A 13,485-nucleotide genomic window follows, 5' to 3' on the forward strand; every position below is an offset into this window, starting at 1 on the left:
AGATCCAGGGAGATGAGATCAGCACCTCCCTCCCCAGTTCCCCTCCTCAGGAAGCTGTAGACCATGACAAGGTCACTCCCAGCCTTCTTTTCTCCAAACCAGACAGCCCCAAAGTCCCCAGCTGCTCCTTTTAATATTTATAAAGTAATTTAGATAATGCTGCTTGAGATTTTGTGGGTTTTTTCCCAGAACCTAATGTTTAAAACTCTTCCATTTTCATTCCTTAGATAAGTGACCAAGGTGGAGGTGTACCTCTAAGAAAAATAGACAGATTGTTTAACTACATGTACTCAACAGCACCCAGGCCCAGTCTGGAGCCCTCGAGGGCTGTGCCTTTGGTAAGCAGTTGCAATATGTGTTTAAATATCCCTTTGCACCGCTCTGATTTTACATTTCCGTTCACTGCAACCTGCTGGATCAGGTTTTCCATTGAGGAAATGGTCTATCATTAGCAAGTCTATCCAGGTAGAACAGGAGAAAATGGGTTGTGTTATCATCACTTGGTCTATGGAATAGAAAATTACTTCTGTCTTGACATTATGTTCTTGGAAACAAGCATAAAAAAACTGCATAAGCACAGTCTTTTCACAGATTAATGGGCAGGATCTTTAGTGCGATATTACTGAGAAGGTGGATCACCTAATGAGCTCCTCTTTGGTGTATAAATTACTGTTTATCGAAGTTTCCTATCATAAATGAATTAAAAAGGTGAGCCACACTGCTCAGCACTTGAGAAGCACCTCCTGGCAATGCACAAGCTTATACTGAAGCTTGAGGATCATTTTTCTGTAAGTTACAGACTGTAAAAACACATCTAAAAAATAGTCCCAAACCTGCATGTGGTATGAACACTTTTGGTATATTCCTGTTTAATTGGAAATATCTCATGTGATACTCCTTTCTGAGATGCATCAGGGCCAGATTTCAAATAAAAAAATAATTCCCCATAGTTTCTTCTAGGCAGGGAAATTATTTCAGTGTTGAATGTGTAGATTCTTTTAGCAAGCATGATTTTTAAAAAATATTATTAAAATACTGCTTCTAAATTGTTTTATTAAATTGTGTATTGACTCGTGATAAAAATTGTGTGGCTACTGTTGCACTTGACTGATTTTCAGTAAGTGGACTAATACAGATACTGTATTTTGCCTCTTCTCATCTCTGTTCTCTGTCCTTCTGATGCAATCCTGTTGAGGAGTTGATTCTCTTGAGAAATTTCCTTTCCCTGCTTAGGAGCATTCTCATCTAGCATGTTCCTAAGCAGTTTTTTAAAATTAACTAAAGGCTTGGAATTAAACCACAGCGCTAAGAGCTGTGTCTACTTGTTTCCTGAACACTTCCAGGCATGATGACTGACTCCAGTACTTCCCTGGCCAGCCAGTTTCAATTCCTGACAATCCTTCCAGTGAAGAAATTCTTCCTGATGTCCAGCCTGAACCTCCCTGGCACAGCTTGGAGGCTGTTCCCTCTTGTCCATGTGACTATTTTGGATATAAAATATTTAACAGTAAAGTGAGGGTAAAATCAGTTCAGAGTGACTCATGATGCCATGAAGATTTTTTGCCTTTTCTTTTATATCCCTGTTATACCTTTTTACAACTTCTGTATTCTTAGTGCTTTTTGCCTACATTCTTGGACTTGTTTGTCAAGCTGAGAGACTAAACATTTTAGAAGCTTCATAGCTAGGGATCAGTGTGCCCCAGACCCCAAGGTCCTCTCCAGAACACATTCTGTAAACCAAGATAGAACCATCCAGGGGAAGGTTCCTTGGGGAGGGGGGCTCATTCGAGCCTCTCACTGGGGAATCTTTGATAGATATGCTAATTAATGAGACCTATAATATTATACCAGATCTTTTGGGGGTGTGCATAGCAGTGTGCATTGAGGTGCAGTTGACCTGGATGTAGTGCACCTAAGGATCCTTAAAATAAATACCAAGGTAAAATCCCTTTTTCCCTTCTAGAGTGTTTGACTCTTGATTTTAAGACCAGGAAAAGGCATCACTCAGAGGTAATAAATTTCCTTTTGGCTTATGAGCAGAAAGGCTTTATGATACTGTCTTGGTCCACAGTGGGTACCATTGTGGCATGGCAATACATTGCACTGGTTTTACCCCTTTGCACTGTGAGAGGTGTGAAGCCCCGTTCTGTCTGCACTGACTTGGTACTGATCCTTCACAGCTCCTACCTCTACAGCATATCTCAGTCTTATGTTTCAGACTTCTGCTTTTTCATAGAAAATCTTCTTGAATGTGGTGAGTGAGAGGGAACAGGCCTTAATCCAAATACAAGCTTTTTTTCTTTGTCACAAATGGCAGAATCTCTCTTGATGCATAATCTGGCTTTGTTCTGTCTCACTTTTGATCAGCAATTTACTGTATCAGTCTACAAGGACTTCCTGAAACTTGTTCTCAGGATAAACTTACACCTTGATTACCGGTTGTATGCACTATTAAACTGTCTCTTTCTTTGTAGCTCTGATTATAAAATGTGTTCATTTTAGGATTGACACTATTCTTTTTTCTTTTTTCCGTGCATCTTTAGCAATGCATTGCTGTGTTTACTTCCTCATCTTCAAAACTGCTTACTTTGATTTGTGGCATTTATCCTTGGTGGTATTCTACTGTATCCCGTTTTCAGGCTTTATTTGCCTTTCTCAGTCTATGCCACTGTAGTCAAACCTACAAAGTATCCTCCTCTCTTGTGAATCCAGCAGCTTGTGCCCTGTGAGTCTGACCAATGCCTGCACAAGACTGAAAGTCAAGAATAGTTGTTCAGCTCTGTTATTTATATGTGTGTGCAGAAAGAAAAAAGTCAAGCTGTGAGTCTGTGCCATATCTTGCTACTAACAGGAACAAGGACTTAGCAGTGAAGTTTGACCTGTTATGTATTATGGCCCAGATGCAGTTATGCTGTGCCTTGCATGTCAGTCTGGAAATAAAAATCCTTTAGCAGAAAGGTTCCACATAAATCCTCTTTGATGTCCATACAGAAGGAGTTTCCTTATTGTTAAGTGTCAAAGACAAAACCACTTAAGAATTACAGTGCTGCAGAAGGTTGGTGGTGTGTCATCCTTGACTTAGGTAATATTCTAAACTAAGCTATGGTGCAGTGTAAATAGACATATTTTTCTGTTCTAACGTTCCTTCCCCTCATTATATGATCCCCTGTCTAGTTTATGAAACATTCATGGAATTGGGCAGTGGAAGAGAGGTATCCTTGTTGATAGGGGAAAATTTTTGCTCCCTGTCATTGCAAATGTTGTTTAAAGACTGCTGAGAAACCTTGTTACCATGGCAGCATTCAGAATTCTAGCAGGTCTTAGGTTCATCTGCACTGCACATAGAGTACACAAAACCACATGGTCATGTTTAGTGGTAGTAGGTTTTCTTAGGGAATTTAATGATTTTCTCTCTGGCAGCATTTGTTTACAGAAGACGGAGAAACGTGGCTTAAATTAGTTTTAATTTAAATCTGTATATGCTAGTAACACAGAAATGTAATAACTTCCTATTTGTTTAATGCAGACCATAGCATTTAATGGTAAATATTCTCTAAGGAGCTTTCCTTTCTCAAGGCAGATGTGCCATCATGGACTGTTCTGTCCTCTAGGTCAAGCACAGATCTGTGTAGTAATCACCTCTTGTTAATTGTCTTTTGCAAAATATACCCTTTGCAAGGCCAGGATTTAACAAGGTACTCATCTGGGGTCTCTTGTCTTCATGTTTCTTGTAAGTTACCTGGTTTGGAAAACACCCTAAAGGCGGTGCACAGAAGAGGCTGACGGGAAATGTTTGAAAGAGGGCTGTATGAAATAATGATGTGGGCTAGCACAGAGCATGAAGGAACAGGAGACAAGCAGAAGCTGGGTTTTAAGGAGGGGTAATTCTGGAGTGAGGAAAGTATAAAGTGTTTTCAGTATTGTTTGATATTACCCTTTACTTGAGCTGGTCCTTGGGGTATGTACTGTCCACAAGTTGCCTTTTGGTCACTCTGCCTTATAATTTCTGTAATGTATTTATTGTCCAGTCTCCAGAAAAGAAAGTCAGCTTCTGACTTTTTTTTTTAGTTCTTTCTGAGGCAGTCAAATCAGTTTTTTAGAGGTTAAGAAAGAAATCTCTCAAGTTTCAAGACCAGGTGTTTGAAAGTGATGCGTGTGTCTCTAGTGGGAGATGTTGGGAAAAGGGCAGCTAAACAACTGTTTTAACTCTGCTAATGGACACTAACAACTATGACAAGCAGTGTGAAAAGGGTGTACTTGGCATTTCTGTTTCTCATTTTGCTCAGAAGAGCTGAGTGAGCAACTGTAAACAAATTTAATACTAGATTTAGAATTCTGTAAAAACAAGGCAAAAAAGGCCAGAAGATACGTTGTAGTAGATGACAGCAAGAGAATTTTTGATGGACACTGTAGTACAAGTTCTTTAATGTTCAGTTTTCCCTCAAGGGATTTCCTAGAAAGTGATATCACATATTAGCTGTGCATAGTGCTTGCATAGTCCTTCTTCTTAGCCTTCTCTTTTTTGTATCATTTTAGGCCTTTGTTTTAAAAATTATGGGTATGTTTATCACTTACCTGTCAGGTTGCTTTTGTACAAATATTATTGTGGAATGATTTATTGGTTTTCTGAAAGCTTCAGGTGTCTAATTTTTCTCGTAGTCCACCCTTACTACATTGCTTTATATATGTGTTTGGTTTTTGGGGTTTTTTTGTTTCTTTTTTTTTTTTTTTTCCAAATGCTTGTGTGTTTGGAATCATTCCTTTATTGCACTGGATAGTCCTGAAAAATTCAGGTGGGATTTGGGTGCATAGCCATTGTGGTTCTCAGCACATACCCAGTCATCTGAAAGAGTTGGTGTGTAGAGCAAAATTTTACTCCTTTGCTGCAGTGAGAGAAACTTGGAGGGTTTTCTTGTAACTTTTCTGACAAGAGAGGGTTGGAAGAGGTGCCTAGTGATTGATCTTGTTGCAGGCATGGTTATGAATATTAGTTTTGTAAATTTAAAATCTAAACTTTGTACCCATCAAGTCCATTATGCTTTAAAAATTGTGTGTCTCAGTCTTCAGGAGATCATTCAGTGCTGTGGAATCCTGATCTTTTGTTAACCAGAGAGCATAATTTGCCTTGTATTGCTTGCGTATTCCTCTGCAGGACTCTGCTGATCTCTGGCACTGTGGCACTAGCAGTCACTTAATAGTATGATCTAGATGAAGCAGAGTTGTCTCTGGCTTTCTTATGTCCTAAGTGTGGAGACATTCGAGAATAATAATTGCAGGCTTGGGGGAGAAAAAACATGCTGTCAAAACTCTGATTTTTACCAAAGAAACAATGCAGTACTACAGCAATGGTCATCACAGCGAGGAGGCTGTGTAGAGCATTGGTTTGCTTTGCTGGTTGCAAGCAGCATGAATGGTATGCTGCACCTACCTGCCTCTGAGAAAATGCAGAATGGACAAGGGAGTTCTAGCAAAGGACTCAGCCTTTTTTGTACTAAAAACTAATGCACAGGAAAAAAGGAGATTGCTCAAATACTGAATATGGACTTAAAGTATAAACTGAGAAATAAAGGAAAGCTTAAAAAAGAATTTGATACAAATCTAATATTTAGATGTCCTCACTTTTATAAATTAATGCAGGGATCTGTTGCATTTTTTTTAACTTGTCATCATATTTTTCCTTTTGTTCTTTTGTTTTGACAGGCTGGGTTTGGCTATGGATTGCCAATTTCTCGTCTGTATGCGAGGTACTTTCAAGGTGACCTTAAACTCTACTCAATGGAAGGTGTGGGTTCAGATGCTGTTATTTATTTGAAGGTATGAATTTGACCCTTTTATAAACTAGTAATGCAGTGCAAGTTGTTTGTAGCAGGCTCTTTTAACTCTTCAGCTTGTTTTGGGATTTATTTTTGCTGTCTTTGACACTTTAACCTAAATCAGTTACATAAAATCCTAAACTCCAAGGTTATATATATTAATCTGGTACTAATACTAGTTAGTTTGCTTTGATTTTTTTTCAGTCCCCCAGTTGGATTGTTATAAGTGGTGAATCTTCCAAGAACTGTGATATGAGATAATTTTGGTTAATGCTTTTTGTTTCTAAGTTTTGGCCACAATAGAATTGAGAAGATCATTGGCCAACTCCTAACTAGTAAATATCTTCTATTCTATGCAGTTCTTGATGCAATAGACTGTACTGATCTTGTTGTCATTTTTTGGAAAAGCCCAGGCTACTCAGGGGCTAAGGGTTGACACTGCTTGAATTCCACAAGGGAGTTCAAAAGAACAGAGTGTGTAGCTCGTGTAGGTTATTGGCTTAGCACTGTCACTGTGCCTTGCTGTATATAGCAAGTGAGTTGTGGAATCCTCTGCTTCTGATGGGTTTCATCCTCTGCATGTGTGTGTGGAGAAGAAAGGTCTGGCCTTTCTCAGAGGAAAAAGGTGGGCCAGGGGACTGAACTGGGTCAGCCCCCACAGATCAGTGTGCTGGCAGAGCCCAAGTGCATTCAGGAAGGGAAGTGTTTGAGGAACTGTCTGCTCTGTGTCAGTGACAAATCTCACTAAAATATCTTTGACCAAAAATCTTTTTCTTGCTATCTCAGTAGACACCACTCTGTGGAAAGAAGGGAAATATTTTTCAGTGCTATTACTTTCTTTTAACTTTGACTAGGACTTTGAGTATACCTAGAGCTACTAGTCACAGCTCAAGTATTTTCAAAGTAGTGCTGTGATGTGTAACTCTGGGATAATTGCAGCACTTGTTGGGTACAGAAGTTGTAACTGTAGAACTCCCTGGAGTATCACCTTGCTCTTGTATCTCCAATGATACCTAACCATTGCTTTTGTTTTTCTATAGGCCCTTTCAAGTGAATCATTTGAAAGACTTCCCGTTTTTAATAAGTCAGCATGGCGGCACTACAAGACCACACCTGAAGCAGATGACTGGAGCAATCCTAGCAGTGAACCAAGGGATGCTTCTAAATACAAAGCTAATCGATAATTTGCTACCTTTTGTCTCTGTTGGAGATGACCTCTGCATTCAGTATAAAGTCTCTGCTTTGTTCCAAAATCCTTCAAACCACAGTAGCTAATTACTTCCAAACAAAGACCTAATCAGGGCATTGAAAAATACTAAGAACAAAGTGATGATTGGGACTTAAAGGAAGGCACTGAGCACGTTTGGTATGTGAATCCTGTGTACTTCACCAGAATATGCTTGGTTGCTTCAGTCATGCATTGACAAAAGGGATCGCACTGTGCTTGCACGTAGGAATACAATGTTGTAACAGAAAAATACTATTTGAAATGGCCAATTCTTATTCCAATGGAAGGATTGGTAAGATGTGCAGAATCCCTTAAAGTGGTGAATAGTATCTTTCACAGCAATATGGTATAAGAGAAAAATTCTAATGTAGTTAAACGTGTGCTTCGAAAATCCACTGTTTGTGGCATTTTGTATTGCACAGTGTCACCTCTAAGAGAAAATCCCTTTGAGCTCTTCAGATCTTATCTCTAATGAGTTTATAAATGCATTGTTCTAAAAAGGCTTGCACAGCTTTAAACTGATGCTTTCTCCAAATTCCCAAATCCATTTGTCATGTGCATACAAAAGTTGTGTTCTTGTAAGACGGTAGGACTTCCACTTCTTGGTATGCACCTTAATGATTTTCTTGACACAGAAGTGCATTTCTATGCATTTTTCCTTGTTTTGAGGAAAGCTCCTAAGTAGTTAGATCATCTCTCCATACAAGAAATTCTGTCAATGCAGGGGCAGGAGGTAATTCAATTTCCTATTTGCCTATCATTTTAGGGGAATTGGGGAGGGGAGAGAAATGCTGAGAGGCCAGACAGCCAGTCATACAAATGAATTTGCCTTAAGAGTGTTGGTTGCTTGAAACCTGATTAGTTTAAAACCTGTAAATAGTTTGCAAAGTTATTTATACATTCAATGTCTGACTACAGTCTGGTAATCTGAATTTGTAGTGTATATAAAGATGTCATACGCCAGCTTTTGGAACGTGTCATTGGTCTAAGTACATGAAACTGGAAATACAGTAGAAATGGGAGGGACAAAATGTGGCCGGTACCTGGTTTAAGTTAAAAAATATCAAAGACAAAAATAATCCAAGTATTTTCCCCATAAATTTATCATAAGGGTCATTTCTGACTATCAGAAAACTGTTCTTCTCAAAGTCTTTGCCAAATGCTGTTTCTGATACTATGGCCTTTCAGAAAAACCCATGAAATTTAAAAGTTCTGGTGATACATTAGCTGTGGCAATAAACTAGATAAGTTGTAAGCAGCTCTGATGCACCCTCAATTTCTCTTAGGTGCTTTGATATTTTCTGGAAGGATAATAGAGATTTTAGCATGGAAGAATGAAACTTGTTTACTAAAATTGTGGGGGAACTGTCCCTTTTGTCCTCCCAGTATTTATTTTTATAAAGATTTATTAGGGAAATGCTGAGAAATTCCTAGGTATTTTAAAAAAAGAAAAAGAATCTTAGTTTGACTTCACAATAGTACTTTGCACTTCATAGCACATTTCGCTGAAGGATTATAAAGTGCTTTGAGCAATAAACTCCATAGAGCCCCATTTCTGAGGAGTCGGAAGTTCTTGCTTTGCCTGTTGCAGTGAGTTCCAGAACTCGTGGGAGCAGTGGATGAGCTCGCAGGGCTGAGGTCCCGTGCGTGTTCCCACACACAGGGACTGGGGTCGGGCCCGTGGGAGCAGCGGGTCCTTGTCTCACAGGGCTGCTGCCCCTCCCTGTGAATCAGGTGGCACCAGGGCAGCTGCTGAAGGCTCTCCCCGCTGGTCAGCTGGGCAGTGCTGCCCTCAGAGCCCCCTGAGAGCCTCGTCTGCCAGCAGGCAGGAAGAGGGAGTGGGCTGATGGGGCTGTCCCGTTCCCAAAACGGGCTCATTTGGCCCTGGCCAGAGGGTCTTGGCAGGGCAGGGTGAGGGTGTGACACACATGTGGCCTGCAGAGCAGCAACTTCCCAGTGCCTGCAGAGAAGGCAGATTGCTATTCAAGCAATACAGCTGTGCTGCTGGGGTGAAACCAGGGAATGGTTTGACTAAAACACTGGTTGCAAGTCACATCTACTAAAGTTTAGTCACTTACCTTCTGCCCCTACCTGTAACTTCATACTGTTTTTAAAATTATTTCAAGTTGCATATGTTTTCTAGTAATTGCAGGGGAGAGTTTGCTTAAAGATAGAAATTTCTGATGAAACGAGTATTTTCTCAGTTGCATGTGGTCAGTTTTTTCTAGAACATTACCCAAAACATTCCAGGGAATAAGGTAGTTTGCATAAGAAGCTCGAGTTTCAACTTTTGTTAGAAATTGTATTTTGAAGTAGTAAATCCTGACCTGGTACTTGTTTTTGGCTGTCTCCTTATTCATGACAAGGAGAGGGAACAGAAAGCAAAGGAAGGATGCAGGCATACTGGACTTGTTTTCATGAAGTGAATGTAAGCCATGGGAGCCATGGGATGTAAACCATGGAAACTGTGAACAGCTGAAGATACCATGGAGGACGTTATGGTGTATTAGTGATGTCACTTCTTGATCCGCAAAAAAACTGACTGGCTTTCAGGACTGGAAAGCTCCAGTACTCGAAAACTGAACTCCCCTGAAATGGCACCCATTTCCAAGAACCCTGAGCTTGTACAAACGCCTCAAAGCAGCAGGGTAGAGCACAAGGAATGCATTTTCTTTCCATTCCCCAAGGTCTCTATGTGGGTGTTACGATGAATATGAGCAAGAAGCAACTTTTCTTTTCTCCAGCCTTGTCCGGGCAGCCTGTGCTTTAGTGGCAATCCCAGGTGTGCCATCAATTGTTCTCCACTCATTGTCCTCATGCCGTGTTTCTACATAGGGGTATTAGTCTGAAAACTGTTTCAGGAAGCAGCAGCAGACCTTCAGTTAGGAGAGGGTTTTTCAGTGGCTGTGCCTGAAAATGAGCATGGGTGGGTTTTTAATATGGCTGGTTTAACTATAGATAGTATTTTTTTTCAGTTACTTCTATCTTTGATTGGAATCTCTTATGTTTTAATATCTTGGGGCTGTTAATTCCAAACTTTCTGATGATAAAAAAGTATATTTCCTTTTCATGAATTTCAGAGTTACGGCCTGCTGATGTCATTGCAACCTGCTTGTCTTGACTTACAGGACACATAAATACAAAAAAATGTTTTCAGTGAAAATGTTCCTTACCTGTTGTATTTAGTTATTAACAGAAACAAACTAACAAGAGATGTTTGCTCTTTGATTCTTCCTGAGAATTTACAAACAACTTCTGTATGTCATAGTGTAACAAATAGTTTACTTTTTTTGTCCATTGTGCATTTTTCTGGTGTATGTGTCTTGGATGTAATTTTATTAATCCCTGCCTAGTTTATATTAATAGATACAGAAGTCTCTCCAAATCATGTACATATTTGTGCTCCTTGCTTTTCTAGGCTTTGTTTTGAGGCAACAAGGAGTCTTTCAGAGTCGGCATTTGATGAGAAATATTCAGAAGATACCAAAATGCTTCTTTTGCAACTCAGGTGCAGTCTTTGCCTGTGTAATTGACTGTGATGACCTAGGAGAGCACAGAGAAAGTCTTTGTCCTGCTGCATCTGTGCTACCTCTTGGGCAGTGTTTAAAGCAGGTCCATTGGCACATGCTTAAAAAATATAGCTATTAATTCTTGGAAAACTCAGGCTACTTTTGGCTATGTACAGCTACATTTGCTGCTGCAACTGGGTAGCATTCTTTTATTTGCCCTCAGTAGCATTTGCTTTGGAACAGCTGTTTACTTTCTCCAAGAAGTGAGCAAGAGTGATCTTTAGTGCAATTTCCAGTTCACCTCCACCCAGACATAGTATTTAGGGTGGTATCCTGACCTCATTGACATGGAAGAAGTTTCCTCCCTCCTCACCTTTAATAGGCACTTCTAGATCCTTACGTGTGAGGTGCTGCAATAGTGGTCAAGATTCATGGAAATAATTCTGTAGAAGACAGCCTAAATGTTTACTGTTAGTATTTATCTTGAGGACAACCATGTCCCATTGTGCAGTGTTCCCTTTCCTTGCTTGTTTCCGGGTTGCCGTGGTTTCCGGTAGCTCTTCCTTGCCTCTTCCTGGCATACACACCTGTCTGTGAATTAACATATATGTGTTTTTGCTGAAGTTAAGAGAATATGATGGCACACGACAGAACAATGTGTTACTGACTTCAGAGGCTGAGTTTGTTCACAAATGAGGAACACAGCTATAAATTGTGTAGTGACTTCAGGGCTGAGTCTTGCAAATACTTGCACAAGTAAACAGTGTATGAGAGGAATGCCACTTAAATGAATCTGTTCTCAGGATCAGGACTCAGGCTGTTGATATTAATCTGAAACAATGAAGATTTCTGTAATTGAAGTGGCTTTCTAATTAAAAATAAATACAAAAATTTAAAGCTCACGTGCTTTAATTGCAGTATTATGTTGCCTTAAAAGTCCTCAGAAATCAGCATAGAGAACTTGTTTGCTTCTTAAATCTGGAGGGGTTTTCATGTAGTACCAGAAGGATTGATGAGTGTATGATAATTCTGACACTGTCCTCCTGGTGTCAATTGCTTTATTGAATTTTTCCTTTGAATTGAAAACTGCCAAGAGGTGTCGCACACAGTCCTTTGAAATCCATGCCCTCTGCAGATCACATCAGGCAGAGGCAGTTTCCAAACAGTACCCTCGATGCTCTCGGTTCTGCAGCAGGGATTGTCCTCAGGGACCTGCAGACTGGCTCACCTCTCTTGGAAAGTGTGCTGACCCTGCACTGGGGGTGTGATGAGTTTGTCATGTGGGGGAAAACGAAGTCCCTTTGTTCCCAAGGTCAGGTACGGGACAGCTCTTCCTGGTGAGCTGCTCTGTGTTGCACTTGGCGTCCACAAGGGAAAGTGGTCTCATGGTGCCTTTCCTCTGAAGCGGCATCGTTTGAACCTATTAAACCTGTAATGGAGGAGTGACAAGGAAATTTTTCATGAGATTACTTGGAGATGTTTTAAATTTATTTTTGAATCTTCTGTAACTTGTCTTGGAAATGTTTCTAGTCCAGTGCCTGTGTATTTGACTTGTGTATACTCTTATTTTCCTTTTTCTTTCTGTGGTTGACAAATAAAATGATGTAAAAACTACATGCTGACATTTTTAAGGGACTAGTTTGGTTTCATACAATATGGAGCTTAGTTTGTGATTTAGCAGTCCAAGGTCAATTTCAGAGAGCTGCACTTGGGAGCTCAAGAGTAGTTTTAGCATATGATCAGCTGAGCAGCTTTTGGGTTTGGGGTTTTCTCTGCTATATAAACCTCCCTAAAGCTAATTCTCAGATTATTCTTGACAGCCAATATATCTGTTATAAACAGATGTATAACACCCAAGGCTTCTATACCTTGAAATTTCTTCAGCTTTCAATAAAGTTTTATATGCATTTGTAAGTTATTCGAGAAAATGAAAAAACCCCGAAGTTTCTTACCAAGCAATTCCAGAGCAGGAAAATGCCTGGGGACCCATCTTGCTTGGCTTGTTAGCTTTCTTATAAAGTAATAAATGAGGCTCCAGATGGCCAGAATTTTGCTAGAACTGAGATAATTTTCTTTGAGATGAAGAATTTATTTTAAAACTTCAGCTGAGAAGAAATCTGTGTGTTGTACTTTCTTACTGCTTACCATTTGCCGTGATGGGGTATTCACAGGAGCTGAGTAGTTAATTAAGTAACTCAAAATTGCAAAATGTGTCAGCATGCACCGCATATTTGACAGTAGCTGCCTGTAGAAGATAAAGCAAACAGTTGCAGCAGCAGTATAATGAAGATTTATGGCTTTAGGACAGGCATATGTGGGAGAACAATTTGTAATAAGGGATCAGTTTCTGGTTATACAATTCATGCCTTTTTTAGATGGCTGAAGACTTAATACTTCAGTTTGTTGTTTTCAGTGGAAAGAAGTCTTGTGGCAGACAGTTTTAAAATGAAGTGAGACATATAAAACATGTCAGGCATGCTTGATAGGGAAAAAACTTTTTAAAAATGTCAGATCTGTTTATATTCGTGATCTAATTCGGATGCTGTCTTTAAGCTTTTGTACCATCTTCTCTGGGAGTTACATGGAGTGTAGTAAATAATGCCTGCTGTGTGTTGTCTCAAGAGCATCAGCCATTTAGAAATTGTGTCACAGCAATCCCAAAGCCCTTTTCCATCCTAGTGACTTGCTTAATTTTTTTTATTTCTTCGGCCCAAGCTACTCCCCTCGTGTGTCTCCTACTCCAAAGGCAGCAGGCAGGTCGCTGTGCTTCTACTAGTGTACAGCTGGAGCCAGCATTTGAACATTGTAGGACGATTTTCTGTTTTGATTTGCCACTGTGGATTCTTTTCCTGAAATTAATAAATGTGCAGGTACCTGCAAACACTGATTTAAGAGATCAGAAGAAAGCTTCAGTTCTGCCCATTTCCAAGGTCAC

At 39.9% G+C, this 13,485-nt stretch overlaps 1 protein-coding gene across 2 annotated transcripts in view; it reads left to right on the plus strand.

Annotated features, from left to right (window-relative positions):
• PDK3 (pyruvate dehydrogenase kinase 3) overlaps positions 1-12,164 on the plus strand; it is a 55,283-nt gene extending 43,119 nt beyond the window's left edge. The window contains exons 9-11 of one of the 2 annotated variants that reach the window (XM_032100854.1): positions 228-338; positions 5,701-5,814; positions 6,854-12,164. In XM_032100854.1, the coding sequence (XP_031956745.1) occupies positions 228-338; positions 5,701-5,814; positions 6,854-6,997 (369 nt within the window). In that variant the 3' untranslated portion in view covers positions 6,998-12,164. The remainder of the gene's footprint in view (positions 1-227; positions 339-5,700; positions 5,815-6,853) is intronic. The other variant, XM_032100855.1, reaches the window with a different exon arrangement.
• The last annotated feature ends 1,321 nt before the right edge of the window (positions 12,165-13,485 follow it).

The sequence above is a fragment of the Corvus moneduloides genome, chromosome 2, assembly GCF_009650955.1.
Source record: "Corvus moneduloides isolate bCorMon1 chromosome 2, bCorMon1.pri, whole genome shotgun sequence".
Taxonomy (NCBI): Eukaryota; Metazoa; Chordata; class Aves; order Passeriformes; family Corvidae; genus Corvus; species Corvus moneduloides.